General features: G+C 44.7%; 3 protein-coding genes across 9 annotated transcripts in view; 2 read left to right on the forward strand and 1 right to left on the reverse strand.

The window, feature by feature from the left end:
• Nucleotides 1-6,829: 6,829 nt before the first annotated feature.
• On the reverse strand, nt 6,830-11,455 carry JCHAIN (joining chain of multimeric IgA and IgM). The gene is made up of 4 exons (XM_065736737.1): nt 11,347-11,455; nt 8,564-8,699; nt 7,568-7,648; nt 6,830-7,077 (listed from the first exon to the last, which is right to left on the reverse strand). Exons 1-4 carry the CDS (start codon nt 11,405-11,407, stop codon nt 6,876-6,878), a joined length of 480 nt encoding a protein of 159 aa, XP_065592809.1. The 5' UTR covers nt 11,408-11,455; the 3' UTR covers nt 6,830-6,875.
• A 3,842-nt stretch (nt 11,456-15,297) lies between these two features.
• UTP3 (UTP3 small subunit processome component) lies at nt 15,298-17,013 on the forward strand. Its single transcript, XM_065736736.1, has one exon. It carries the CDS (start codon nt 15,403-15,405, stop codon nt 16,942-16,944), a length of 1,542 nt encoding a protein of 513 aa, XP_065592808.1. The 5' UTR covers nt 15,298-15,402; the 3' UTR covers nt 16,945-17,013.
• A 3,473-nt stretch (nt 17,014-20,486) lies between these two features.
• RUFY3 (RUN and FYVE domain containing 3) overlaps nt 20,487-27,601 on the forward strand; it is a 51,982-nt gene continuing 44,867 nt past the window's right edge. For 2 of the 7 annotated variants that reach the window (XM_065736745.1, XM_065736746.1), the window contains exon 1: nt 20,487-20,885. In XM_065736745.1, the coding sequence (XP_065592817.1) occupies nt 20,603-20,885 (283 nt within the window). In that variant the 5' untranslated portion in view covers nt 20,487-20,602. Of the gene's footprint in view, nt 20,886-26,468; nt 27,154-27,601 lie in introns of those variants that run through there. The other 5 variants (XM_065736739.1, XM_065736738.1, XM_065736741.1 and 2 more) reach the window with 4 other exon arrangements.

The following is a 27,601-nucleotide window of genomic DNA, read 5'->3' on the forward strand; positions in this document are numbered from 1 at the left end:
ACCCCACCCCACGACGGGTGCCACCGAGAGTCAAATTTATCCGATTGCGGTGCTCCCTCGCTGCGCCTCCTGCTCGTGCTCGCCGCTTGGCGGGGGCGCTCACAGGCGGAGCGTGCTGTTACGTATGTGACTTGTAAAGAATGGTGCAATCTTTACGAGATGACCACTAAGATCATCCAGTTCAACCGTCAACCCTTCACTGTCTGTCCCTGAGTGAGGCCCGCTTAGAGGCGAGACACCTGCAGTGTCCTGGCAGCAGAACCTACCTGCAATTAAAACTAAAGCAGTCTTTTTGTTCCTGTAAATAATTACCACCCGGTAGAACGCGGTGAACTTCATAGAAAAGGGGAGCAGCAGAGCTTCCTTCCGCTGCCATAATCATGTTCAAAGTGGATAATAAGCAGAAACACACATTTTAGGTTTGAGTAATATTGCCTCTACAAAATCCTTGATAAGAAGTTCTGGATCAGTTCCACACTGATAGGGCAATCAAGACTATTTTGAAAACACTGCTGGAACAACGATGGTTCATCTGCTGTGCAGCTATCATTATACATGAAGTATTTTCTGATGCTTTTTCATGTCTTTTTCAGGTTAGCTACAATTTCAACTAGTGCCTTAAGCAAAAATGCCAGTTACTGACTTATTATTATATATCCCAAAAGACAAATTACTTGGGAAAGTAGCTTGTAATAGGGAGCCAAAGGCAGCTTATGAATTGCCTGATTGTCAAGCAGTATAAATTAGTTTCAGTATAGCAAATAATGGACGGGACCAAGGAAATAAAAATGGTAATTCTTTTCCAGGAAGCAGTGATTAAGTTGGTGCTTATTCATTAGCCAACTGGTGATAAGCTTTCATGTTGAGGGACTGAACTTTTCCTCAGAGAGATAAACAGAGGAAAATGGTTTAGGATTAAGGAAAGAAATTCATGATGAGACACACAAGAAATCTGTGTGTTTAGAGAAGAGATGTATGCTGGTTTTGTGCTCTTAAAGGCATATTTCTCAGGAAGTGTGGGAATCTGGCCTCCAGATGTGGTTTCTCATTGAGGCAAAGGCTAGGAAAGATGCTTTCTCCAAAATTCACAGGAACTTTCTATGAGATTAAAAGTCACTTATTGAAGTGACTGCAGCACTGACCCATTCTTTGCACAGCAGTTGCATTTCACTTGCCAATGGCTATCTTGTAAGCAAGTTTCCTTCGTTACCCTGCTCACCCTCAGCATAGAAGTTCCTGAGTGTCTTTGGCTGCTTGGGTTTGTGCAAGCACAGCTCTTTGGTCAGCTCTAGCTGGCAGATTGAAGATAAGCCATGCAGGTGTAGAAACAGCAGTAAGTCCTGTCATATCACTCAAAACCAGAGCAGCATGGAGCTTGTTTGTAGGTCTGGATGCATCAGTAACACCACTATTTAGGGTAAAGGTGCAGAGAATTTTCAGGTATCTCACCTGCACTACTGACTGTTATCATTTCTACAACAGTATGGTTTCTGTTGAATATCACAAGATGCTCACAGAGGTGTGGTTTACAAGAAGCAGCAATATTTCTGCACAACCATAAAACTCTTGGGATTTTACAAGCTGGATCAGTAGTCTGAGCTAAGATTATTTGATACCATAGATCTGCCTTCCCTTGAGTAGCTCAAAGCATGACTTCTGGGAAACAGCTTTCAGATTGTTAGCACTGATCAAAAAGACAGCAAATTGTTATTTACTACTTAAATCATATCCCTTTGACTCAATAATATTGGCCTGAACCAATTAGCAATTAGTCTAACAATGCTGTTTCCGAGATTATAATGTAATGTCAGGATGGGAGGGGGAGAAATCAAAACTAGGAATACAGTAACATGCTGTCCCTTATGGCTTTAATTTGCATCAAGAGATATTCAGTTTGGATATAAGGAAAAAATTGTTCTCAAGAGTGTTAGTGAACTGTCACAGGCTGCCCAGAAATGTGGCACTGAGGGATACAGTCAGCAGGCACAGATTGGGGTTTGAACTGAATGATCTGAGAGGTCTTTTCCAATCTTAGTAATTCTATACTTCTATGATAATAACTGCAGTATAGGTTGCATACATCCTGCTGGCATTTGTACTTGACTTGCTCACATGAATGATCCCATGCAACAACCATCAGTACCTAATGAGTAAAAGCTTTGCTGACATAGGAGGTTAACATGTTTCAGGTCTTCTGGATAACCAGAGGAAGCATTAATTTTAATACCTACTTTAAAGATTTATATGGAAATGATATTGAATTTCCTGTCTCAATACTTTATTTCACATAGAATTACAGAAAACACAGGGAAGTCCTAGCTTCCAGAGCCACATGGCTAAATACTCAGAGATCAGAGGACAAATGGTTTAAGTCTGATTAAAAAGTGGATTTAAATCTCATAATATAAAATGAGTCATCACTGTGTTTTGAGGTTCATTTTATTATTTTGAGACGCTGTGTGTTTGCAGTACTGGTGAGTCAAATATCATTCTCCTCTCCACTTCTAGTCCTTAAAATACTAAAAGGCAACAAAAAGCATCACAACAAAAGCAGGGTATCAACAACTTCCTGACCTTGTTTCCTGATGTGCACATATGTATATACTCTTACATGTTTGTGTGTGTGCATGCATTAGAGGATCAGGACACTCCTTTCCTTTCAAAACCTGCCACAAATGTTTCTTTCTGTGTTACATCTGAGCCAGTAAATACGTCTTGTTCAACAAAGTGGAATTTTTTATGAATGTTAGAGTAACAGTATTAGATTATAGTCCAAAATACTTATAGACTGTAGCCGAAGTGCTAAGTCACAGCTTGAAGCAGTGATGGAGCACCTGGTGGAAAGGCAGGGCCAACCCAGGGGAGCTCAGGTGCATGCAGTGTACCTGAGTGACAGGCAGGGGTGGAGCCAGGATCCAACTCTTCCCAGACCTCATTTAAGAGTTGGCCATGGAGATGAGGGTATTTTGCTGGAAGTCCCTGTGTATTTGAGGTATTCTGAAGGTAAGTAGCCTCTTTCCTTTTCTTTTGTGCCTATGCTGTTGCTTTTGAGTAGCCTAAGATCTTGCTACTCTGCTGTCACTACTATGCTTTCTATTGCAGTGTGCAGAGATTTTCTGCTGCCTTGTACAGTGTCAAGGACTAGCAAAGTATTTCATTCTACTGAGTGCAGCTGTGCTTGCACTTTAGTGTTATTTAAAGATATGGAGTGCATCTTACCTTAAAGCAGACTGTCTTGAAATCATTTTTTTTTCTCCAGAGTCTGGATACTGTACAACTGCATGACCTATGCAACTGAAAAAGTAACACTGTAATGCTGTCCTGAGCTGACTTGAAGTACTGCTTTTCTTAATTTTATTTCTGCTTTTGTATTGTCCACAGTAGTACTGGAGACCATAATACTGGTAGGGCTTGCATGGGGTGGTAGGCAAATGTATTTTGAAGTCAGCAAGAATATCAACCTAGTGCCTTCAGATATTGGGATGTTTACATGATCTGTTTGAGTTTCCAGTGTGCACACATGTTTAGAGCACACAGTGAGAGCATGTTCAGAAATTAACAAAGTGTATTCTATAGGCTGCTAAGGAAAGTTACTGTGGTGTATTCACCTATTAGTTTGTCTTTACTCAAATACACCTGAGCTATGATTGCACCACAGTTAGCCCATCTCTACTTCTTATGTTTGACCTGGAGAGCAATGTTAATGAATACTTAGTAAAGCACACTGAACAGTATATCATACAGTGCCACGTTGGCAGCAAGTGAACAGGAAGAAGTTTTCATTCTCTGAGGGCCCAAGAAAGGAGTTCACTGAATTTGGCTTTATGTCATAAGCAATATTTGCAACTATGGTCAAGAAGCCAATGCACGCATTGTTCCTTTTACACTGTTTTTGCCTTTTTCTTCAATTGTTCTGACATCTGTTACTTGAGTCTGTTAATCATGTTTAATATTTTCTTTCAGTTCCTTCTGAAAATACTGGCTGAGAGAAGTGATAATGGAGCTCAAGAGAAGACATTCAAAGCTTTTAAAGAAGTGACATCCAAAGAGATAAGATGAAAAAACTCCCTACTGTTAATACAGATTTCTGAGTTTTCAGAAGCTAGTAGCTGAGCTGTTCATAAGACATTCTTACATTAGTGTAAATTTAAAGGTAGAGTTGTTATTCTGAAGTGGACAGATAAATTAGTCTCAATTTATATGCCTTCAAACTATAATTTGGTAGTCCATTTTGGTCTTAGCAGTTCTTAGGCTAGCTGAAAGGCTCTCAAGATAGCTTGTGTGCTGTGGCATGCTCGTTTAATCAAATTCTGGACTACAGTCAACTTACTGCTTTTTAATCATCCCCGTTGTACTTACTGCTTTCATCTATATTACTGACATCCCTTTGAGAATGTATTCTACGTTTAGCCCTGTTTTAGAGATGAACAAAGTTCTATACAAGAGAAGGTGTTGGAATCTGTTCGCTTTACTAGGGACCTCAGATGAAGTGATTTTGCAGCATTGGGTGTACACACTGAGTCACTTGCTGGATGGATACCAGTGAGAGAGGTTTCTGTTGCATGTATGGCAATGTTCCAGTTCAGCTGAAGCTTAAGGGCTCGTAGCTCTAGCAACTGAGGCTTCAGCTGGTTCCTGTTTATCTATCAACTATGGTAGCAGTTAAATAGGAGTCCCAGTTCACTCACTGAACTGACTGCTGCTGTATCTGAGCACAAGCTGTACCCAACAAAGTTGCCTGTGGGCAGTCAGCAGCAAGGCTTAGAGCTGAACTTGGCCTCCCAAAACCTGAAGTGCCGTCTCCTGCTCTAGTGACCATCTGCCCCTCTCAGCTCAGTTGGGATTTTGGATGAGTACCAAATCTGAATGATTTCAAAGTCATTTACCTCCACCTTACTTGGAATTGGAGATCTCACATTTAGACAAATAATTCTGGGATGGTGGCAGTGTCACAGAGTCTTTGTGACTGTTGGCTTTGTGTAGCTATAACTGTAAGGGCTGTGTAGGTGGATGAAATGGAGTCTAATTGTACCTATTACATGATGGAGAACAGTGCTTCAGAACTTCCAAGATCAAAATTTTCATGAGAGAAATTTCAATGAGCTGAGTACCTAATCAATATATTATTCTGGATAGCCACGTCAGTACACTGCAGAAGTGTTTTTCTATTTGTGTTTCTCACTTCTTTGAATTAGCTGTCTTTTTAGCAAGAAGGAGGGAGGAGGCTGATATTTTTAAGTTATTTAACTCTGGTGTAGTTTTAATTTAATTTCTACCTCTGCCTGATTTCCTCTTTTGACTTCCAAACCCAGGCTTCTGTGAGATTGCTTTCTCTTTAGGAAAGCTATCTTCTGTACAAATTGCTGGGCTCCCAGCGTACTTGAAAGGCATGTATTTCCACAGTGTTGTAAAATTCTTATCTGCAGGCTGTAATGTTGAGAGGGATTTAGGTGTTACTTGGATTCTTAAATTCCAGTCTTGCACAGAGCCACAGTATCTTGAAGCTGCACTATTATGCAGAGCTGTTTCTAAAATAATCAGTCCGACTTCTGTCTGTCAGAGGTTCTGCAAATGCATCATATTTCATTCTCAGGAGTCTTTACCTGAAAGTAAAGCATTTGCTGATGGAGAGCTTCTTGTGAAGTTGGCAAGAATATAATTATAGACTTGGCTTTTTCTTATTAACACCACAGAAACATAACAGAGTGATGCAGGAAGAAATTTATTTAACGTTGAATTAACAAAGCTAAAGCTATGGGAAGAAGTTTTGCTGTTTTGTTGTTATTGCAATAATGTGTAAAGTCACATAAGGCCTTTTCAGAACAGCTTACATCTTTGCAGTCAATTTCTTACAACACTGAGAAATCTATTAGCCATCCCAAGTACAACACTGGACACCTTATGCACTCACATGTTTTCTATGGACATTACCAGGTGTAGTACATTTAAATGTAGTTGGCAGTACAGAATCAGTTCCTTTATTTGGTAGAGGTTTCTTATATGAACAAAAAAGTTGTGGAAATAGGAATGAATCTTAACTAGGGCCTATGCTTTTGCAATTGAGGTGGCTTCATAGGATTTCTTTTGCAGCTCTAGAAGGAACAACAAATTCAAGCCAGCTTGGTTGTGTTCAACCTCAATTGAACTGAGAATGCATCATTATCAGTGAGTAACTGTGGAAAATTAAAAAAAATTAACTATTGCTTGAAGAGCTGGAATCTTGGCACCCTGACACCTACTTTCTATATCTAAGTGAAGACTATAAGCTTAAAGTAGCCATAGCACTAGGAGGATATAGAATGCTCAATTTCAAAAAGGAGAAATTGAAATTTGAATTCAGCCTCATACCTCTTTTTTTCTCTTGAACATGATTATACAATGATTTTAATAACAATGTAAATTACTCTAAATTAAACTATCATGTAATAGTTGCACAGAGGTTGCATTTGCATTAGATTGCTCAGGAAGCAATCTGAACACGTGAATGTTTCTGCTGATGTCCATGGCAGTCTTACTCAGACTGATAGAAGATGGTCAAAGAAGTTTCTCCATTGTTGTGAACTAGTGTTGTTCCCTTGATTTCAGGGGAGCTGGTCATTTATAGCTGCTTGAGGATCTGGTCTGTCTATCTGACAGTAAAGTCTAAGACATATAATGGTGTTGCAGTATCTGCACGTATCAGGACAAGGATAAAAGAAGAGAATCTGACCACCAGCATGTACTATTAGGGATGATACTCTTGATGTTAAAAAACCACATGAAGCAAGCTTGCATTATTCTGGGAGATGGTATTTTGTACACTGTTGTCCAGGTCCTACAGTGCTATACATGGATAGGTGACAGGAAGGCAAGTGTTAGGATAGCAGTGGATTGAGCTAATCGGCATAGCAGGAAGTTGGTGTCAGAGCTGCTTGAATTTGCTTTGTTTCCCCATGGTAAATGAATGGGAAGGTTGAAGTGTAGCACTTATCCCTGTCATAGGTGTAGCAGGTTTCTGGCTCGTTGCAGGAGGTGCTCTGCTGGGCCTGGTATGTCTCACCCCCCAGCTCAATTTCTATGGGATCACATTTTCTGCAGCTGGAAGAGATAAGGAATACAAGTATTACTCAGAGCTGTGATTAAGACACCTCTTACAAAATCGTAGTCCTTCTCTCTGATCTGACAGCTGTGACTAGCTGGCTACTGTGGCCTTTCTAAGACATGCATTTTACATAGCAACTCCCAGCCAGGTGCTCTCAGTGTGTTAAACTGCAATTCACCAAACTGGCCCCTGAAAGGGAGGGCTAAAGAAAAGTGTAATTTCTTGATATTTAAGATATTCAAGAAGAAAATGGGTTAGCATGAAACTCTGCCTGCAAGTGCATCATTTTTAATGTAGCTTATCATAGATGTAACAATTTACTGGCTTGCAACCAAATACACAAACAAGGCTCTAAAAGGCAGACTTTCCTCTGTGATGCTCCTTCTCTTTATCAGCTATCCTTCAAGATGCTTGTGAGCCACCATGTGCAGTGCTGCAGGATAGGGTAAGTTCCAGGAAATAAATTTAGTAAAGAAAAATACTTACAGTTCAGACATGCGGTAGACAAAAGTGGTTCTGAGTGGGGACGTGGGATCAGAAATATTCTCTCGGCTCTTGAGTGGGACACTGGAATGGAGGAAAAAATTACTCCTGTGAAATCTACTTGTTATGGAGAGGACTACTCTGCTTTGACTTCTCAACTCTTATCTTGTTTGGGTTATTTCCTTTCTGACTCTTCTCCAGAAATGAGTCTTAGCCTTTCTCCATCACTGAATGCAAGAGGATGTGCTTTAACTGGTTTCCAGGCTGCTTTGCACAGGCTGTTATGCTCTCCCTAAGAGTAATGCAGCAGTTTCTGGAAAGTGCTTCCTTTCACTAATGATGCTTCCAAGGCAGCAGTGCTGATTTTATTTTATTTAAGTCTGAGCTGGTGGAATCCTGTGAGACTTGCAAGACCTTGACGGAGGTGTTTAATTATTATTTCTCCTGTTGTGAGTTCTGCCAGAACTCCTCCAGGTCTGAGTCTGAATTGTCTATGTTCTCAAGAGAGATACCTCTGTCAGGTTTATGTGAATGAAGAGAACAAAGTCTTGCTCCAGATCTGAGATCTGTTTCATAGACTGACCTTTTCTGATAGTAGCTTTGTCATTGACTAGTTTTTCCAGGCTATAAAGTTACAGGCTTGTTAACACAGATAAAATCTGAAAATGAAATTTTGGTGTCACTGGCCCAGTTTTGTTACAGATTAGATGAACTGTATAAACATTACATGCACAGATTATTTTGTAAAGCTGCTATTGGACCCCTTAAAACATTGGGATCCTTATTGCAGCTATGTGGTATTTGTCCCTTCAGGTACATGTGAGACTGGAAAACCTGATTAGGCCCCCAGATGGAAGTGAAAGGATGCTTCAGGATAGCATAGTTAAGTGGCCCATGGGAAAAACAACAGGACACCTGGAAAAAAATGCTAACAAGGAAACTCCTGCAGTACATAGTCTCCTGCTTGCCATCTCCATGTAAGACTTGTCTGCCACTTACAGGATACGTATGTTTCTCTCCAGAACTTTTTCCTCAGGGTTGTCTTTGGAGGGGACGAACTTTGAGGTCACAGTTACACACTTGCACTTGTTATTAACCAGCACACGCTCCTCACCATCATCATCCCATTGATAACCTGCAAGCACAGGATCACAGAATCACAGGATTTGAGGGGTTGGAAGGGGCCTCCAGAGATCCCTTTGTCCAATCTCCCTGCAAAGCAGGCTCCCAAGAACAGGATATGAAATCTTAGGTCAGAATAGGAAGACTTTGCAACTCTGGCAGGAAGCAAAGTGATGAGGACCTCAGAGGCAGCCCACTATAGACTTTTACTGTGTAAAGTCAAGGTCACAACAAAAAAAAACTATTAAGAGGCGAAGTCATCTCCATCCTCTGTCCAGCCTACAGTCTGCTTCTTTATATAGAAGGGATGGGAGTGCTGGGAAGGAAATGGGAAAGCTGACCACTGCTTTTCTGATGTAAGACACAAAGTAATAGGGATTTCTCATGAAATGCAAGCTCCCAGCTGTAGGAAGCCAAGGTCCTATTTTCACAGTTGGATCTGCTGGGAGGTTATCTAATTTCAGTATCTCGCAGCAGGTTTGTTTTAGCTGTCCAAACCCTAGTTGGGATGTGGATTCTCTAAACCTCTATTACTGTGCCATCACAGAAGGTGTCAGTTTTTCTTCAGTGTTGTCCTCCAGGTCCTTTTGGGAGCCAATGCCAAAAAACACTAGAGGATGCAGCGGGAAGGCAGCCTGATGAAGTGGCCTTGGAAGGCAAGTGGTCCTCATAGTACAGTGGTTTACACAGAAAACTCCAGGCCTGACTTTCTGATCTTCAGTTTCTAATGAGGCTGCACTTGGCAGCTGCAGAGCTGACTCAGATAGAAAGGAGCCAGCTTGGGTATGTTTGTTTCCCGTACTTTTAGCATTTTATTCAATGTGAAACTTCCCATCTGTCACCCAGAGGCTTTGACTGTTCCTGTTGGCATGCAATATCTTCTTACTCAACAAGCAAGCAAAAGGATTTGAAGTAACTCTTCTCCTAGCTAGTTTTCCAAAGTAGCCTGTTATCTTCAGTTATTAAAAAAAAAATTTTATGCGCATGTAGTCACACCCTTCTTAAATGGTCATTTTCACATTCCTTTGTATTTGCTACTGCTCCCGGGGTATTTTTGTCTCTGTACAGTGTGTCTGTTTAGTCCTTTTACAGCAAGGGATGGCTTTTAGCATTTCTATTGCACCTAACACAACTGGCAGTCTCTACAAATGCCAATTGCAAAGCATGCAGAACATAAGTGCAAGCTCAACTCTGACTGCACTGTGCCACCACTAAGGGAGAAATCTGTAATATGTGACACATGATAATTATTCACAATTTAATGGTGGTTATCTGTCTCTATACACCCTCCATTCTCTATTGCTTTGTATGTTTCCTCTCTGACAATTCATCATTCAACTGAAACACTTCCCTCTGAAGTGGGAGCTTACTAGCCTTTTTACTGCATGATTCATTATGTCTTGGTCTTTTTCTTATAGAAAGTCTCTAGCTTCTTGTTCTTCATAGATCTTCAGCTGTCTTGACACTATGCAACACAGTGTACAATTCTAAGATCTTAATCCAAACCCAGTATTTGTCAGATCCCATTGGCTTTGGGAATTGTCCCAAACCCTTCGCGAACATGCTTTAATTTATCTTATACATTTCTTAATAGCATTTTATGATTTTTTTATAATTATACAAAGGGTTACACTGAATTTATTTGCTTCTGTGTTAACACTAGCTTCAGTAATCATAAAAGTTAAAGGTGCTGCATATTTTTAAAGTAAAATTATAAAAATGGAAATGAGATTCCTTTAGGTTTATCAGCAATGAATTCACGAATTGCCCAGTGAAATTCATCTGGAGAGAAGACAGTAAAAAGCAAAATTCCTAATGCCATTCTAAAAGTTTGCGGGTTGGATCTTCTAGTGCATGGCTCACTGCAGTCTGATGTTCCCTTCCTCACAAATGCTCATGCAGAGATTTTGGTTAAAAAAATCTTATCTTTCGAAATCCATTGTGTTCTGAAAAAGCAAATTAATTCTGAAAATCTGTTCAAACTGCTGCATATGAAGGAGACTGCTTCATTAAAGCACAAAGAGGCTCAGTTAAACAAAACAGATCTAAGTAGAACAGTTTCCTCTGCTGTAGCTGCGTATTATTAACATTTAACTTGCATGCTCTTATAGTATATGTCATAGGAAGCAGGGCTTTTAAAGGACCTGCTTAGATCTGCTGTAAGGTAGCCTTTTCCAAAGGCTGGGGGGAATGCAGGCATGCTGTTATCCATGTTGCTGGAGTAGTTTTCCTTGACCAGATCAACTGCATAAACAAAGATGACTTGAATCAGAAATGGGTTGGCCACAGCCATGGGATGGGATCACTAATTGGATTTTAGAAGCTATACAACCTTGCAAGTATGTCTTGCAAGCTTCCTAGCGTTGCATAGAAACAAGCATGCATTTTTGTGGTTTGTTGCTTAGAAACATGATTAAGAATGGCTAATTGTAAAAGTTTTAATTTGTAGCTAGTCAGCACTCTTAGACTCAAGACAGAAATTAGAATCACACTGCTCTATAGTGCAGGAAGATGTTAATAAGTACAAGCATCACTGAAGCAGAACTTATTGAGCAGGCTTTGAAGTTTTTTTTACTGTCTAAATTATTAAAAACAATTTATACAGTATGCATCCCAGATCCCTTCCGCTCAGTTTTCCGTGGTTTTTGTTTCTCACCTACCTGCCACGAGGACGATCCCCAGGGCTGTTGTCAAAGTCACCCACAGCAAACAGCTCTTCATCTTGCCTTCACTTCTTTTGAAAAATGTGAGTGGAGAGCATGTGTCTGCCTATAAGGGTGTGTGCAAATGATACAGCTATTTGTTTCCTAAAATAAACAGCACAGCTGCCTAGCTCTGACACTGAAAAACGTGGTTAGGAGATGTATGAAACCAGGCATGCTTCATATGGAGAGACCTCTTTCCCCCAAAGATGAATGGGGGCAGGGGCTGGCACTGTTACTGTGCACTTTTATTCTGTTAGTCACCAACATGCAGTGATTTTTGAGAGTGAAAAAATCACCATGGTCTTTAGGGGCCAATTTACTACCAGGATCACTGGCACTCTTCCACCTGAAGTTGAGGAGTATGAGTCAAGAAAGTGCACAGATACCCAAGGAGTGGCAGTTCTTGCTCTCTGGTTGTGAGAAATCAGACTTAGGTCTTTGTAGGGATAGTTTGGCATGCTAGGCTTCAAGATCAGAATCCTGTTTCCAACAGATGCTATGCAATGTATTTTAAGATTCTTATCTGTCCCCAAGGAGCTTTCAGTCAAAGCAGACTAGATGAGAGGTGGGAGGGGTGGAAAGTCAAACAACAGCATAGTGGGGGCAAAGCTAGGCTCTTCCTCCTGTGCTCTGCCTACTGCTTTAAGGACGTTCTTTCATAGCAAATGGAGAAGGAGCTCCATGGGATGTGTGGTATACAGAAGACTTTGCATAAGGTCCCAGGCAACTGTCCCCCAGTGAGTGGGGACATTCTCAATTCCCTGAAGCGTATGTTAAGCAGACCTTTCTTAATGTAGTTGGCTCACATCCTCTGGAATACAAAAGAATAGCAGAGTTTTTCCTTTTTAATTGCTTTAGGTTTGGGATCACTTATGTAAATCTGGAGAAAAAAAACCAAACCACTGATGTAGCTTGCCACAACTGGGGCTGTTTCTTTAGTATACACATGCATATAGATTGTGCAGAAAAAGGCTACTTTGATGGGGAAGCTCAATCTTTAGTAGCACCTATTACAAGGGACCTTCCATGGAATGAAATCTTGCTCATAATTTTATTTAAGGCAGAAGGGTAGCAGAGCAAGGTATGATGCTAAAAGGCAACAACCTGTCCTTTGCCAGGTTTATAGCATTAGTGTTTTGTGAATTTCTACTAGCTGCAAGGCTAGTTTGTTCATGATTAACGGCAGCACACAGCAAATCCTGTACTGCTCCAGCTTCTTATTGACAGAGTATGTTGATATGAGGCTTTTCACATTGCGCGTGCTACTCTTGGCTCCCCAGGGCTCTCAAGAAGCTCATATCCCAAGATAACATTGCTTTGGACCTTGCTAGTCAGCTTCCTAAGCACTGAACTGTTCATAGAGCCTGGCATTTGCATTCTGAGCTTTTTCTCCTAGTGCAAGTATCTAGTAAGGTGGTTGCATGATGCAAAGAGCTGTTGTGTTACATCAGCATTGCTGAAACTCAAGACATCCCTGGGGAGAGACAGCAGGGGATGATGGGTGCAAGGGCTCAATCTGTATGGCAGCAAAACCTGCTTTTCTTTCATCTCCCCCCCTCTCAGAAAGTAATGCAAACAGAGTGGTGTGGAGTTTCTTACTCAAGCAGGAAGATGTCCATCTTGTGCAGAAGGTTGAAGATAAGCCTGGCTAACCGTAGTGAGGAGGGCTGGGGGGAAATGTCAATTTAAACACTATTTAAGTAATATATATATTTTTAAACGAAGGAAAGTGGGTTTTTTTTTTGTTTATTTGTTTTTTGTTTTGTTTTGTTTTTTAATGAGAATGGAGAATGGCAACAGCATAATGAAGAATATTCAAAAGAGGCCTTTTCTGGCCTATTTTGCATATCTGCATTGATAAAGACTATGACACTGATGAAGTCCAAGTAGATACATCTACGAGTATTTTAAAACTTGAATGAAGAGACTGCAGAAAAACATTGTGTGATTTTGATTATTTCAGTGTTCTCCCCTGACTGTTGGTATGCAGTGTATCTGAATTTCAGTTGCTAAATCTGTGAATCTGATGTCTGCGTATGTAGTCCCATTGGTCTTTATTTGGTGGTGTGGGAACTGTTTTTAGTCACATTCAGCCACCTGCATCTCTCTGAGGATTTCTGTCTAGAATGTAAGCTCTTTAGAAGAGGATTTATTTCACTCTTACATTTAGAGACTATCCTGTTTTTATTGTACAATGCATTAAACACCCTGAAAATGATCTGGACAGGCAAGCATTAAAGAACTGTGATAGCTGGGGAAAAGCCCAGCAAGCCATCACTCAGGCTTGAATCCTGGGCTGAGTGGGGAGCTAGACTCCTGATCTCACCTTGCAACCTTGGAGGTTATCTCCAGTTTCAGCAGAAGTGGATAATGGTTTCAGCGAGTCCTGAAAGAGATTTTAATCTCTCTGTTTGTATTCATTTAAAAGAACAAATTGAAAAACAAAAAACAAAAAAACTTCAATTGAGAGACCATGTGTCGATTCCATGTAAATCAGTGAGAATCTAAATTGAAGCTGGTCTGCTGTTGAGGCTTTGAAATTTGGAAGCGCTGACTAACAAACTGAGGGCATTACATTGCAATTGGATGGAAATATTCAGTGTTTGGGGCACAGTGAAGGACTGGATTTCTGTAAGTCACACTTGCAAAAGTTACCTAGACATTTACCATGCAGCAATCGGATGGGATTCACAAAAGTTGTGGAATGAAGCTGGGAGACTACAAAAGCCTGATTGGCAGAGATGGCTGTATTTTAGAGGCCAGCTAACACAAAGTAAAAAATTCTACCTAGGTTTTCCTAACAAGTTTAATGAATGTTATGTCTCACCAAAACCAAGTTATTCTTACTGGTTTTTACGCAGCCTTGTTAACCAGAGGAGGTGATACCTGACAATTGGCTCTGACAGATTTGGAAAAGCTGTATTTGTATGAGGCAAAACACATCTTTGGTTTGTAAGGAAGTATGGAAAATGTTGACTCAGATGTGACTGTGTTAAAGCATCAGGAGGAAGAGACTAAGACTGCTCCACAATCAGATCTGCCAGAATCCAAATGAAGCACCAAAAAGGGAGCTTCTCTGTTTCAGTTAACTTTAATGCTTGTCCAGCATGACTTTTTCCATAAGAAGGTGGATGTGGGTATATATAAATAACCCAGCACCTGTTCTGTGGTTAGAGAAAAGCACCTGTGCTTGTTTTGCACAGCACTTCTCTTGTGTGGCTGCCAAATTTATCAGACTTGGGGGTTTCTCAGACCATACTGAACTCTCAACTGTGCCTCCCTCTTATAGCATGTCTGTCTGCACTTCTTTCAAGCAGACTGCTTGCATGTGGCTCAGCGTTAATGTGATTTCCCAGTGGCAAGATGGGAGGTTAAGCTATGTGCTGTGTGCCTGAGGACAGAAACAAGCAGCCGAATGGAATGTGAATGTAAACATCAGGGAATATAGACAGCCTCAACCACCTTCCTGATGAAGCCTGGACACGCGTCTGTGGCATAAAAGGGCTGATCCAAGGAGCGCGGGGGAAGTGACAGCCTCACAGCTGCAGGCTGGTCCCCAGCAATGGCTCCTGCCAGGACAGGCCTCTGCTGCAGGAGGGCAGAGGAGCTGGAGTGTCAACACGCATCCCTCAGGTGGTCCAGGGAGGTGTTTTCACTTCCCCTCTCTGAAACTTTGGCCCGGGTACAGGGAACCGACTAACCAGGGGTTTCGGAAGCAAGCACAGATGTCAGGTGTGCTACTTGGCTGTTTTTTTTTATTGTCACAGTGTGAATACACGGAGTCCGTGCATTGCGATGTGGCTGTGCTTTCAGATGAAGGGAAACCTCCGGAGGGGCACACGGGCCCTCTTCTCGCTCCACGCGGCACGGCTCACAGCTGGCGCCTGCCAGGACTGCGATGCGGCCGCTACCGCGCCCCGCGACATCACAACCGGAAGCGGAAGAGCGGAAGTAGCTCAACAGCGGCGCCGGAAGCGGCGTCTGGAGCCGTTTCCGACTTCCGGCGTAGCCATGAGGACGCGGCGCGGTACCGTCCTGAGGCCGCGGCCGGACCCCGCCGATCGCCACGATGATGTGGAGGACGACGAGGAGGAAGTGCCCGGCGGAGAGGTGGGCCCTGAGGGACTGGGAGACGAGGTGGAGGATTTTCACGAGGCGCAGTTTCGGGAGGTGATGGCGGCTCTGGAGAGCGGGGAGGAGGACGAGGACAGCGAGGAAGAGGAGGAGGAGGAAGTACTGGGGTTGCAGCTGCCAGAAGATGAAGATGACGATGAGGAGGAGGAGGAAGAAGAAGGTGAACCTGGTGAGGAAGTTGGGTTTTATGAGGACCGCAGTGCAGAGGAGGATGAAGGAGATGTGGAGGAGGAGGAGGAGGAGAATGAAGATGAGGACCTGTCCATGGAGAGTGATTTGGAAGAGCACGGTAAGGACACTGATCTCCCCCATGAGCTGTCCTGGGGACGACGCAAACAGCTCTATTATGACACAGACTATGGGAGCGATGCGCAGGCTAAGGGCAAACGCAGCCAGCAAGATGTTGATGCTGAGGAGGAGGAAGAGGAGCAGGAGGCAAAAGTGATCCAGAGGAGGCTGGTGGAGGACTTGGGGGAGGATGATTATGGGCTGGATGTGATCCAGAGCTACGTGGTGGAGCAACAGAAAACCCACGATAGCAAGGGGCAGAAGATTGCCAAGGATTTGCAGGCCCTTTCTAAGAAGGAGCAGCTGAAGCTATTGAAGCAGGAGTCTCCTGAGCTCCTGCAACTGATTGAGGACTTTGAAGTCAAACTGATGGAGCTTAAAGATGAGCTGCACCCACTGCTGCAAATGGTCAAAAATGGCACTATCCCACAGGGGAAAGGCAGTCGCTATTTGCAGACCAAGTACCAGCTCTACTTGAATTACTGTGCTAATATCAGTTTCTATTTAGTTTTAAAGTCAAAGAGGATGCCAATTCATAGTCACCCCATCATTGAACGTTTGGTTGCTTACAGAAATATCATTAATGACCTAGCTGTGATAGACCAAAAGTTATCCTCACAGGTTCGCCTGCTTCTGAAAAACTATTATGATAAGAAGGAGGAAAAACTCCGAGAGCGAAAGAAATTTCCAGTGCTTCTCCAACCAACTGCTAAGAAAACCAAAAGAAAACGTGAACCCACTCTTGCCAATGGCTGGCTTGCTGCTGAGGAACCGGCAGATGAGTCTGACCAGGATGGAGAGGCTGCACTAAAATACTACAAGATGATGGAAGAGAAGTTGAAGCTCAAGAGGAAGAGAACTGAAGAACAGGAAACGCTCGAAGAACCAGCGACAGAAGAGGATCCAAACCAAAAGAGAGGTGTGACTTATCAGATGATCAAGAACAAAGGCCTCACCCCCAGGAGGAAGAAGATTGATCGCAATCCCAGGGTCAAGCATCGGGAGAAGTTCAGGCGAGCCAAGATTCGCCGGAAGGGCCAGGTCCGTGAAGTTCGCAGGGAAATACACAGATATAGTGGGGAGCTCTCTGGCATTCGTGCTGGAGTTAAGAAGAGCAGAAAGCTTCAGTGATACTTATTTTTCTCTGTTTCGGAGAGCTGCAACTGAACGCAATAAAATTTTTGTAAAAGATAATCTGGGTTTTTTTTTGATTTTGTCTTTTTTCTATCCTCGAGTGGGAGTTTTCCTTTGAGAGTTTTTTTGTGCGCTTGTTTGTTTCTTTTTTAGGAGGATGCTTTTCAGAAGGTGCCATCTCTAAAATTAGTACAGGGCACTTTTCTCACCTTGCCTGCTTGTTAATTTGTTTTCCTCTATTGGAATGTCCTTCTATGCTGTGAATACAGCTTTGAGAGGCTGCAAGGGTTGTGTCAAGCAAAGGGACGGACATGGACCAAACAGGACTTGAGGGCAGCAGGTGAGAGATGGGAGGTCCTCTGGAGGGTGCGCTGAGAAAGGGATTCCCTGTCACTGCCACCTCCTCCTTACTGTGTTGTCCTGGCCCATAGAGCTGAGGTCTAGAGCTGTGGGGTTTGATATAAATGGTTATGGTATTTCGCCTTAATTTATGCTCTGATTAATTCATTCTTGTTCTCATACATTTAAGAATTAACTATTACGCTCTCCTAAATATTTATTTAGTAACTAAGCAGAGGCTGTTGCCTTAAATTGCATGCGACCTGAGAAACCATTTCCCCTTCTTGAGAATTCAGTGAGAAGCAAAGCGTGGACTCTGTAATTAATTATTCATCCACCATAACCACATTAGCTTAATCTATGATAAATGTGCTAACTGTTGCTTGCTGTTACAGATCTAACACAACATTGATGCAGGACCAGCAGGTAGGATGTAACATTATTTTCACCTTGTAGTTAGTGTGATGTCACCAGAAAAGACAGAAGACGTGTGTAAACCTGTGACGGGCAAGGTGCTGTTTTGAAAACATGCAAACAGTGCTTGCTTTCTGCATACAAAATGCATTTCTGTAGGGTTTGATGCAAACCATTCTATCTTAGGCCTTTTCCTGCCCAGGAAAATGCTTTCTTGCTGACTGTGGCATGTTTTGTTATTTTTTATAGCTGTTTTTTAGAGGTGAAAAAACATCAAACCAGAACCAGTATGGAAATAGAGATAAGGAGACTTCTATAGCCTTTGTATATCCCAAATCCATGGGGTAGGTGTTATGCGTGGCAGTTTCAGAGAGGATTTCAGCAGGCAAATGCACGTAGCTCAAGACTGAGCAAGTCCTGAGAAAGGACCAGTTCTGCTGGCTTCATTGGTCCTGTATTTGTTTGCCCCCTGCTGTTCGTGCAGCGGACAGCAGTTTAATACTGCATAGTGGCCAAAACAGAACTGCTCCGTAGAAACAGGCTCATACTACAGTCCATTGTGAATTGATTCCCTTTCCCGTGAAATTGCCCTGGAGGTCTTTGCCTGCCTGCATAGCTGTGGCATGTTGTACCACAAGAGGTCGTGGAAACTACTGAGGAGTGTTGATGGCAGTGAAGTAAACCCTGGCATTTCTGATCAGCACCGAGTCTTGTCTGTGCTGTTAGCAGGCCTGTGTGTGGGGAGAAGAAAGATTGAAGGTATGTGCAGGACAAAGGATTCATTTCTCACATCCTGAAGTCACAGCAGTGTGTGTTTTAAGATGAAAATTGCCATCGGAAACCCTACAGGTTCTCCAGGGAAGCTTAGCCCCTCAGGTTGGGGTACTTGCTGAAGCCTTGTTCAATGAGTGTCACCAATGCAAATGTGAGGCTTTCTTGAAGAGGTCACTGAAAATACTTTTTCATTTCAGTGATGCTGACCCTATAGTTTTGGGTAAGATGTGTAACCTGTTTCTCTCATGCTTACTCTCACGTACTGCGAGCAGCAATCAACTGTGTTGGCTGATTGCTGTTCCCAGAGAAAATGCATGGCTTTGAGTGGGTAGTCATGTTAAATGTGCAAGTCTGCTACAACATGAGAAACAAGTCTAAGCCTTACCATGGAGAGAAACAAGTGCATTTCCCCAAACTACATCTTTCTATCGACTCTGCACTGGGATGATAATGGAGGCTGCCACTGGCAACGCTGAGGCTTTGGGAAGAGGTCAGTGAAAGGTAATACGCTGGGGAAAAAGCAGGTTTGGTGTTAATGGATGTTACAGGGGATGTGAAAAATGTTCCGCAGAGACACTAACTGATCTCATTGCTGCAGCATCTGCTCACGCACGTTTCACGCTTTGTGTGAAAAGGAGAGGCTGATGCACCTCCCTAAATCAGCAGGTAAGCTGCAAGTATCCTACATGGCTTTATATTCCCTTGAAAAGCTTTAGGCAGCTGGGAAGCAAAATTCCAGCAACTTCCATCTGAGCAGTAAATAAGGGATATACACTGAGGTATTATTGCAGGCTCACTTTTCCAGAAACTTTGGGATTAAGGCTCAAGGCGAGAGCAGGCACTGTGTGTTAGCATGCCCACTGCAGGCAGATGGCACAGTGCATCTCCCAGGACCACTTCACCAACCTGTCTAAATGAAGATTAAACGTGGCATTTTGTTCAGTTGGTTAGCTCAGAGATTGGTCAAAGCCATAAATGCTCCTTTCCAGTATGGCTGTGTGTATGAGTAATCACAACTGTGATTATTAATGCCATGGAGGGGAGAATACCACAATGTTGCTCTGATAAATGCTTTTTAGAAGTATGTTTTGTGCTGGTGTGCAATCCCTGATGATGAACAGGTTTTCAAGACCCCTGTGAAAACAAAAGCATGTGAAACATGGGAAGAACCACAGGCAATGGTCGGGAAATGAGAAGTGGGGTGAGTTTGTAGTTAACACTGTGTTTTTATTCTTTCATCTAGAGTAAGTCTTTGGAAGTTGGAGCTGAAAACTACCGCGGCTGAGAGATGGACTGTGCTTTCTGCATTGCAGCGTGAATTTTCTGTTCACGAAGGGTAAGGAAACTGTGTTTAAGGGCTCAAAAGTTAATAGAGTTGCTACTGCCTGCATTTTGTTAAGGCTTTTATAGCTGTCTTCCGTTGTGTGCCATCAGCAGCGGTTTGGATGTGATTCTTCTCGCGCTCACACCAGCAAGTACGCATCTCCAGTCCCAGTGCGAGGATTCCACAGCGGACCGAAGCATCTGTTAAGGTAGCGGTCACATGGGGCAGCGCTGGAAGGAAGCGCCCAGCAGGCAGATGTCTTTAGGGCACGGGGAGATTAAAAGAAAAGCGAGTGTGTCATCTTCACCTCGGCGTCCGGAGTGCGGGGTGCTCAGTGAGAGCTGCCGGTCGCCGGAACGACAGCTCTTCGGCGCTGCCCTTAGGACGGCGCTCCTGCCGGTGGTTCCCTATGGCCCGTGGCCGTATTAGCGGCAGAGGCGATATCTGGACTCGGCGTTGTCACCTCTCGGCAGAGGATCGGAAAACGCTTTTCCCGGTGCCGCCTCGCCCTCCGGCGGCGACGGCCCCGCTCCCGCTGCGCGGACGAGTGCAGGCGTGTGCGAGCCCGCCCTCCCGAGCTTCGTTCACACGGTAAGCCCCGCCTCCCCCCGCGAGGGCTCGGTCCGGCGGCCGCAACGCCGCTCCTCCGGGGCTGCCGCGCCTCCGCCCTTCGCACGCGGACGGCGGGCGGGGCCGCGCGCCGCTTCCCCTCCCGGCGCGGGGCTCGCGGCTGAGGAAGCCCGCGGCGGGGCCGGCTCTGGAGCTCCTTCCCGCACGGGGCGGGGCCGGCGGTCTTGGGCGGCGATGGCGGAGGCGGAGCGGGCGCCGCCGGCGGCGGAAAGTTCCCGGGACGGGGCCGGGGTGAGAGCCGAGCCGCCCCCCGAGCCCGGCCCGGAGGAGGCGGCGGTGACAGAGGAGGAGGACGAGGACGAGGCGCGCCCCGCCTCGCCGCCCTTCTTCCTCCTCTACCCCGGCCATGGAGGCGCGGCCGCGCCGCACGACGTGTGGAGACCCCCGGCGCCCCGCGGCGGAGCCGCGCTGCCCGTGCTGCTGCTGAGCTACCCGGGGCCCGACGGCGCCGCAGCCCGTGAGTAGCACCGGGGCCGCGCGGGGAGGTGCCGCCCAGGGCCCTTTGTGAGGCTGCGGCGGGGACCCGCGCTCGGCGGGAGCGTAGGAGCGGTCCCTGGGCTCCTCCGAGCGCGTCCCGCCCCGAACTCGTCCGGCCCCCGGGGCTGCGGTCGTGGCCCCGCCGCTCCGTCGCGGTGACGCCGGTCCTCGAGCTCAGCGCTGCGGGAGCCGCGGGTTTCTGCACGGCTCCTCGGGAGCGTCGTGCGGCCCTCGGACACCTCGCAGCCCGTTCGTTTCGGAGCGGGCGTCTTTGGCCGCGTTGTTCTCTTCTGGAAGCGAATGCACTTTATTTAGCTATTACTCAGCAAAGCTGTGGCCGCCGAGACCAGAAGTCAGTTTCTGTAGCAGGGAGCGGCTGAGATGAGTTCCCTTTGTTTTTAGCTGCCTGCCCACCCCGCTCGGCTGTCATTCAGGCCGCTAACTTCCTGTCAGAATCTCCCTTCTACGAACTGCTGCTCCCTCATCGGGATGCCCTTCCTCACTGTAGTTGTGTGGGGTGGGTGTGAGGAGGGACAGAGCTGTTTGAGGTCAAGAGGTTCTTTCATGCTCTTAAGAAATGTAGTCTTTGTTAAGGTGCCTTTGTGCCGCTGAATTCTTCCAGTTCTTTGCTGGAGGGTCTGTACAGGTGTGCAGAGCTGAGGCATTGAGGTGAGCTTGTTTGCTCAGGATCTCAAGGTGTTAGTGTACAAACTCATCCCTGAGTAGTGCCCTGTTCCTTGTGTGGGTGTTACCACACTGGCTGTCTGCGAAAGCTTTGTAGGAAAGGTGTGGAGAAACTCCCTTGCGTTTTTCTGTCTCAGAGGTAATAGCTGCCTGTGCAATATCAGATGTTGAAGCCCACTCAGTGATGGCTGTGTCTGAAGGGAACAGGAGTCATGATTTACTTGCATAGCGTCATGGACTGTGCTCTGTTTCTTCTGGAGCACGTTCTGTCTACAAATCAACTTTCTCATAGTGCCAGTTGCTATGATTGGTTTTGGTTCTCGTGTCTGTGGAAAAGCAGCTTTTACTTGCTCACTGCTGAGCAGCAGGAGCAGTGGGCTCTGCTGCAGAGCTCTGCTTGTCCACTTGCTGCTTCAGGACTGGCGTTAAAGCAGTGGTGGAACTTAGTCTGGAGGAGAAAGGACTTTGTTTTAGTGCTGACCTTCCTCTTGGCTACCTGTAGAGCACGAGAGCAGGTGTAGAGCAGGTGGTGTCATTTGCTGCACCTCCTCTCAATGGTAGTTCCTCTGTGTGGCTCTGAGGTGTTGTGCCATTAACAATAATGTTATAATAAGGATTATCCTGCCTGTATTTCTGGGAAGGCCACCGGGTCTCCTCCTGTGAGGGCACGTTGCCATAGTATGTTACTCCTGATGTTGACTTCTCTTGGTCTTTGTTCTGCAGCAGCCCCCAGAGGGATCGTTCGCATCTGCGTCCCTTGATTTTCAGTGCTGTGGTTATATTTGGAGTTAAGATAAGCTGAGGAGTGTGAAGAAGGCTATTTTTGCATCTTGTGCCTGGATTAAAGATGTGACGTACTCCGTGAAGACTAATCCCTCTCTACTTAGATGTGAACTGAAAGATTTAAGTGAAAAGTGTTTCTTGATAGATCATCAGTTCTCCTCAGTGTCATTTTCAGAAGTTGTAATAAAAATAATTATATTGATATTTGCCTGTTAAAGTGGGATAGCGGCCAACACAGTGGAGGGTCAATATTACAGAATATTTGGAAGTGTATTTGAAGTGGTCTTTTATTTTCTGTTGTGATGCAATCGTTTAACTGTTCTCTTGAGAGAGGTATTTCTCCTGGGTAGGAGGTCACAATTCCCAATGTCAGGTCAGCGTGAGAGCTTTGCTAAAGGAAGGAGGTTGCAGGAGCTTTGGATGCCAGCAGCACCTGCTTTCTTGATGAGAGATCATTCTGGTCAGAGAGAGAACAAGCAACTTGATTATTGTGCCTTCCTTGCTCCCACTCAAAGCCTCCCAGAGGTATTCGATTCCTTAAATCTCTGTACTTCACAGTAATAAGAGAACAAAGTTTGTCATTTGTTCAGGAAGTTGAGAAATTCTGATGGCAGTTTCCAGCGATCTCATCTGGCACAGCCACTGAAAGGAAGACGGGGCAGCTGGATGGTGTGCTGAAGGCAAAGGGAAGGCGAGGGAGGTTGCATGAGAGCAGAAGTTGTGTTCTTTCTTGGATCTGCCACTAAGAGTTTTGCATATCAGGAAAGAAAATAGAAAAACCAGAATTGTTTCACATGAAAGTGTGGGAGCTGCCGTACTGGACTGGAATGACAGGCCGTCTGATCTTATTCATCAGCCACAAACAGGCTACCTGCATTACAAAAACTTGCACAAACTTGCTTATGATTCATGCTTATCTTACGCTGTGGTATAAAAACTTGCGTTTCTTCATAACTTTTTTATCACGTCTGCATGGTATTATCTGCTCCTGTACCCTCTCAAGCCAGTGAGCAGCTGTTCCAGAGCTCTGTGATGCATCTGAGCTGTTACCATCAGATAGTTTCGTTTTGACAGTGGTTCCAATTTGTATAGTGTCGATAGCTTTTTTTTATGGTTCAGTGCTCTCCTGCGATGTTAAATATCCATGAGGGAAGGTCTCTGCTGAGGAGTGAAGGTCGGGGGTGGTGGCAGGCTGGGTGTGCTGGCACTGGAAGCAGGACTCAGAGGTGCCCTCTGGAGTCCGTAAGGTGGATGGGGATTTGTTTAACTGTCTAGATCATTTTCATTTTAAAAGACAAATAAATTGGAAACACTTTCCAGTGCAACTGAGATTTGAAATGCTGCTGGATGGTGGGATGGTTTGTTTTCAGACTTTGGAGTGCTAAAATTCAAATGTCTGCAACTGCTGTGTTTTGTAATCTAGCCAAAGCCTGTGTCCTGTTTTGCCAAAGTGGGGTTAATACTTGACTTTTCTTAGGGCTGTTCAAAACCATCTGACTTGTTTGAGGTTCAGAAAGCGATCCTTTGTCAAGTGACCTCCTCTCCCTGTATAGCTGCACTTGGCCACTCATTGAACCCAAGCCCTCCTAGAGCTCCAGCACACAGCATTAAGTTGTGAGGAATTCTGTTTCAAAGGCTTTATGAAAAATACAAGTACATGACCCTGTTGTTTTATAAGATTCTTTGTTGCTTTATAACTTTGAGGCATGAGGTCCAGAGTGGGGGGAGAGGTTTTGTGTCCTGTTTTCCAGATGGGACCAAAAGGCTCTCAGCTCAATAGATCACAGGATAGTTCCTGTGTTTTGGTGGTGTTTTTGGTGAGGCTTTATTGTTGTTTTGTTTTTTTGTTGATATGTCTGTTTGGGAGGTTTGAGCAGCTTTATTTAGTTTGGATTGTTTGGGTTGCTTTCTTTTTCTTGCTTATTATTTTCTCCTTTTCTGAGTGTAGTCTTTGTTTTCCAACGGTGCCATAGCTCTCATACAGGCATTATCCATTTTTGTTACAGTCTCACTGCTGGTCTTAGCATATCCCAAAAACTAGTTTTGAAAGGTAAGTTCTGTTCTCGTTATATATGAAGGAAAGGTTGGAAAAAACCTCTAAGATGATCCAGTCCAACCCCAGCCCAGCCCCACAGTGCCCACTGACCACATCCCTCAGCACCACATCTCCATGGTTCCTGAACACCCCCAGGGATGGTGACTGCACCATGTCCCTGTGCAGCTTGTGACAATGCATTGCTTTAGTTTTCCTTCATTAAACATCCCTATGCAGTATCTAGAGCAGGAATGTTGCATAGGGGAGGTCTGAAAAGGGCAGAGTGGCTGCTTTTATTTCTTCATGCTCAGAAGCAAATGGCATACAGGGAAACCAGTAGAATAATTCCTAAAGAAACTTGCACTGTGATGGAGCTGCATGGATCATTTGTCAGCACTGAATCCAGTGGAAGACCGTTGTTCTGAAGCAGGAGCTGCAGGGTTACACCCCTGTTGCTTGTAGTTATAACTGACAATTAGATACATCAGTTAATGGCTTACAGAATAGCTTGTGGTACTTCGTTGATTCTCAGTAGTTGACTCTGATGATTTGCTGTTTGGACTGCTTTGGAAAGCAAGAGTGAAGAGCATTCTGTAGCCATGTTTGACAGCTTTCACGGGTTTTGGGGTAGTGAAATGTGAGTGCTGAAACTGGAGCTCATTGAAAGGATGTACAAAAGCAATATGAGCTGATGTGTCAGCGCGTGTTATCAAACCCATTCTTAGAGAGAAGGAACAATAGTAACTGTTGTCATCTGTCACATAATTCTTTGCATCACTGTGATAACATGCTGCATGGCTCTTCGTTTTAGTCTAATGGGGAGAAAGAGGTGCTGAGTGAGAATGCTGCGCACCAAGCAGCAAGTTTTCACTGAAAGCAGCTGCTTCCTCTTGCTTGGTGGAAATAACTGTGAACTTTGTTGGTTTTTTTTTCCATTTTTATTATGAATTTTGACATAATGAGTGCTTTCTGAGGAAAAGCTACATGAACTGGCGTTCTGATTTCCATATCAAGTGATCAATTTTTGTTTCATCTTTATAAGAAGTAGACACACATTGTTTCAATTTTTTGTTTAGGAGAAAAATGAACGGTCAGTAATTGGGGTCCTGTGAGTTAATTGTTGCTGTGTTCCCATTGGTGGCTTCCTCTGACTTCCCTGGGTGGCGGTGGGGACAAACCTCCATTTCAGATGGACACTGCCCACCTACTCTCTGCCACATACCAGAGCTATGCAAGAATAAAATGAGCCCGTAGTTCACGGGGTGTGGTGATCCTGTGTCGTGTCCCTGGCTGAATAGTGACTGAGGATTAGAAGGGTCTGGGTGCGCTGTGATGGGGCAGTGCTGGCTCCTGTGCCCTGGAGTTGGAGTGTGTGGGCTGGGATACGGTTCAGCTGGCTGCAGGGGGCTGTCGTTTGTCTCTCGAGGCATTGAAAGCCCATTTCTCTGCCTGCTGAGAGGCAGTGCTTCTTCCTGAGCCTCACCTGAGCAATACCTGTTTTCAGTTGATGCTTTTAAAGCCTATGACTATTGCATACGTCTGTATGTCTGTGTTCTCCTCCATTGTTCTTCAGTGTGCGTATGCCCTTCTAAAACAGCTTAATCCTATGTTACTGCAGTGCTTAGCTCTAGAGCTCTTCTCGTTGTTTCCCCGGGTGGATAAATCCATCCTAAATTTATTCTACGCGTGGGAAATCTTAGTTCAAAGGTACTACGTGAGGGGGTTGCAGAGCAAAAATAAAATGGAACAGCAACTTGCACACCTATGAAAACAAAGGTACTTACTTTACTCGTGCAGCAGCACCCAGCGCATGAAAGGAATACAGATGTCTCTTTGTATTCCTCGCGCTGCTATTCTTTGGAGTACGGGGGTGGCTGATGAGAAATGCGCGCTCTGCTGCTCGGAAATTGCCCGGCATAGCCCAATGAGGAGCTGCTGGGGATGATGAGACCTAATTGCCATCCCTGCATCAGCAGCGCCTATGAAGCATCCTGGGAATTGCTCGCCCCACGCTCAGAGCAGCTGGTCACATGAGCCTGAATTTTCAGTTCAGTTCATTAGTCAGCCATTTTGGTCAACACCCTGCTTACTGCGCACAACCAATCCTATCAGCACTCGCTGCCCTGGCTGAGCTGGCAAGAAAGGCACCAGCAGCTCAATTTCAGCAAACCTGGATATCTTTTTCTACATTCTTCCTTTGTTTTTGCTTGGGTAATCATCAGAGGAAGCCCTTCGTTTTCTTCCTCCTGCATTTTTTTTCTTTTAATGTAGTTTTTATTTTTATATTTTTTCCATCTTTGATGCAGAAGCCAGGTTTCCCGTGGTTGCTTAGGATCAATAGCCTTTAGCATATCTGAAGACAACGGCAGCTGACGGAGAGGAGGGAGGAACAGGCGAGCGTGAAGGAGCAGCATTTTTACCTTGCTTTATATATGAAAAGGCCAAAGCAGTCTGTGTGCTCCTGAGCATATCTGATCTATAATAGCAAGGTATTTCTTGTTTTCTTCTTCCAAAAGCTTTTCTTCTTAGTTCTTTTTTCCCTGTTGTTGTCGTACCAGCTGAGTCATCATGTCTGCTCTGACGCCTCAAAGCGACATGCCAACCCCCACCACCGACAAGATCACTCAGGCTGCCATGGAGACCATCTATCTTTGCAAATTCCGAGTGTCGATGGATGGAGAATGGCTCTGCTTGCGGGAGCTGGACGACATCTCGCTGACCCCCGACCCAGAGCCTACCCATGAAGGTACGGTCCAGTGTGCTGCCTCGGGATCCCTGCGGCCATCACATTGTTACTGCTGCTGCAAGAGTTGGGAGGGGGTGTCTCCGGGTTGAGATGCTCTTGTCCTCCCTGCAGTACCTGGACACCGCGTGACATACCAGAAAGTCAACCCAGTGCTTCAGGCTGCCGTTGTCTTTTGTAATCCACCCTTAGCAGGGACAGATTTGTGCTTTATTTTTTTTTAATGTATCGGGAAAGATCATGTTTGTGTCTCAGGAAGGAGGATATCGTGATATGCATTCAGTAGAGCATACTGGCAGCATGCTGACTTCTGCCTGCTTATGGTCAGTGGGCACTTTTTGGAAAGCCCCAAGTGATTACACAGTTGTGCCTATTGTCAAGTGATAATGCTACCACAAGTCTTGCCCCTTACTTCTGTTGAGCATGCTACTGTTTATTATGGCTGAGGAGC

Source organism: Cyrtonyx montezumae, unplaced genomic scaffold (assembly GCF_038088225.1).
Source record: "Cyrtonyx montezumae isolate F1298 unplaced genomic scaffold, pur_monq_1.0 scaffold_2, whole genome shotgun sequence".
Taxonomy (NCBI): Eukaryota; Metazoa; Chordata; class Aves; order Galliformes; family Odontophoridae; genus Cyrtonyx; species Cyrtonyx montezumae.

Excerpts from the sequence above, each read along its gene's own strand:
- JCHAIN (XM_065736737.1), bottom strand. The coding sequence starts at position 11,407 with ATGAAGAGCTGTTTGCTGTGGGTGACTTTGACAACAGCCCTGGGGATC. Across the intron at positions 8,700-11,346 it reads GGGGATCGTCCTCGTGGCAG|GTTATCAATGGGATGATGAT; the intron begins GTAGGTGAGAAA and ends CTGTGCTTGCAG. Across the intron at positions 7,649-8,563 it reads GAGAGAAACATACGTATCCT|TGTCCCACTCAAGAGCCGAG; the intron begins GTAAGTGGCAGA and ends CCTCCATTCCAG.
- UTP3 (XM_065736736.1), top strand. The coding sequence starts at position 15,403 with ATGAGGACGCGGCGCGGTACCGTCCTGAGGCCGCGGCCGGACCCCGCC.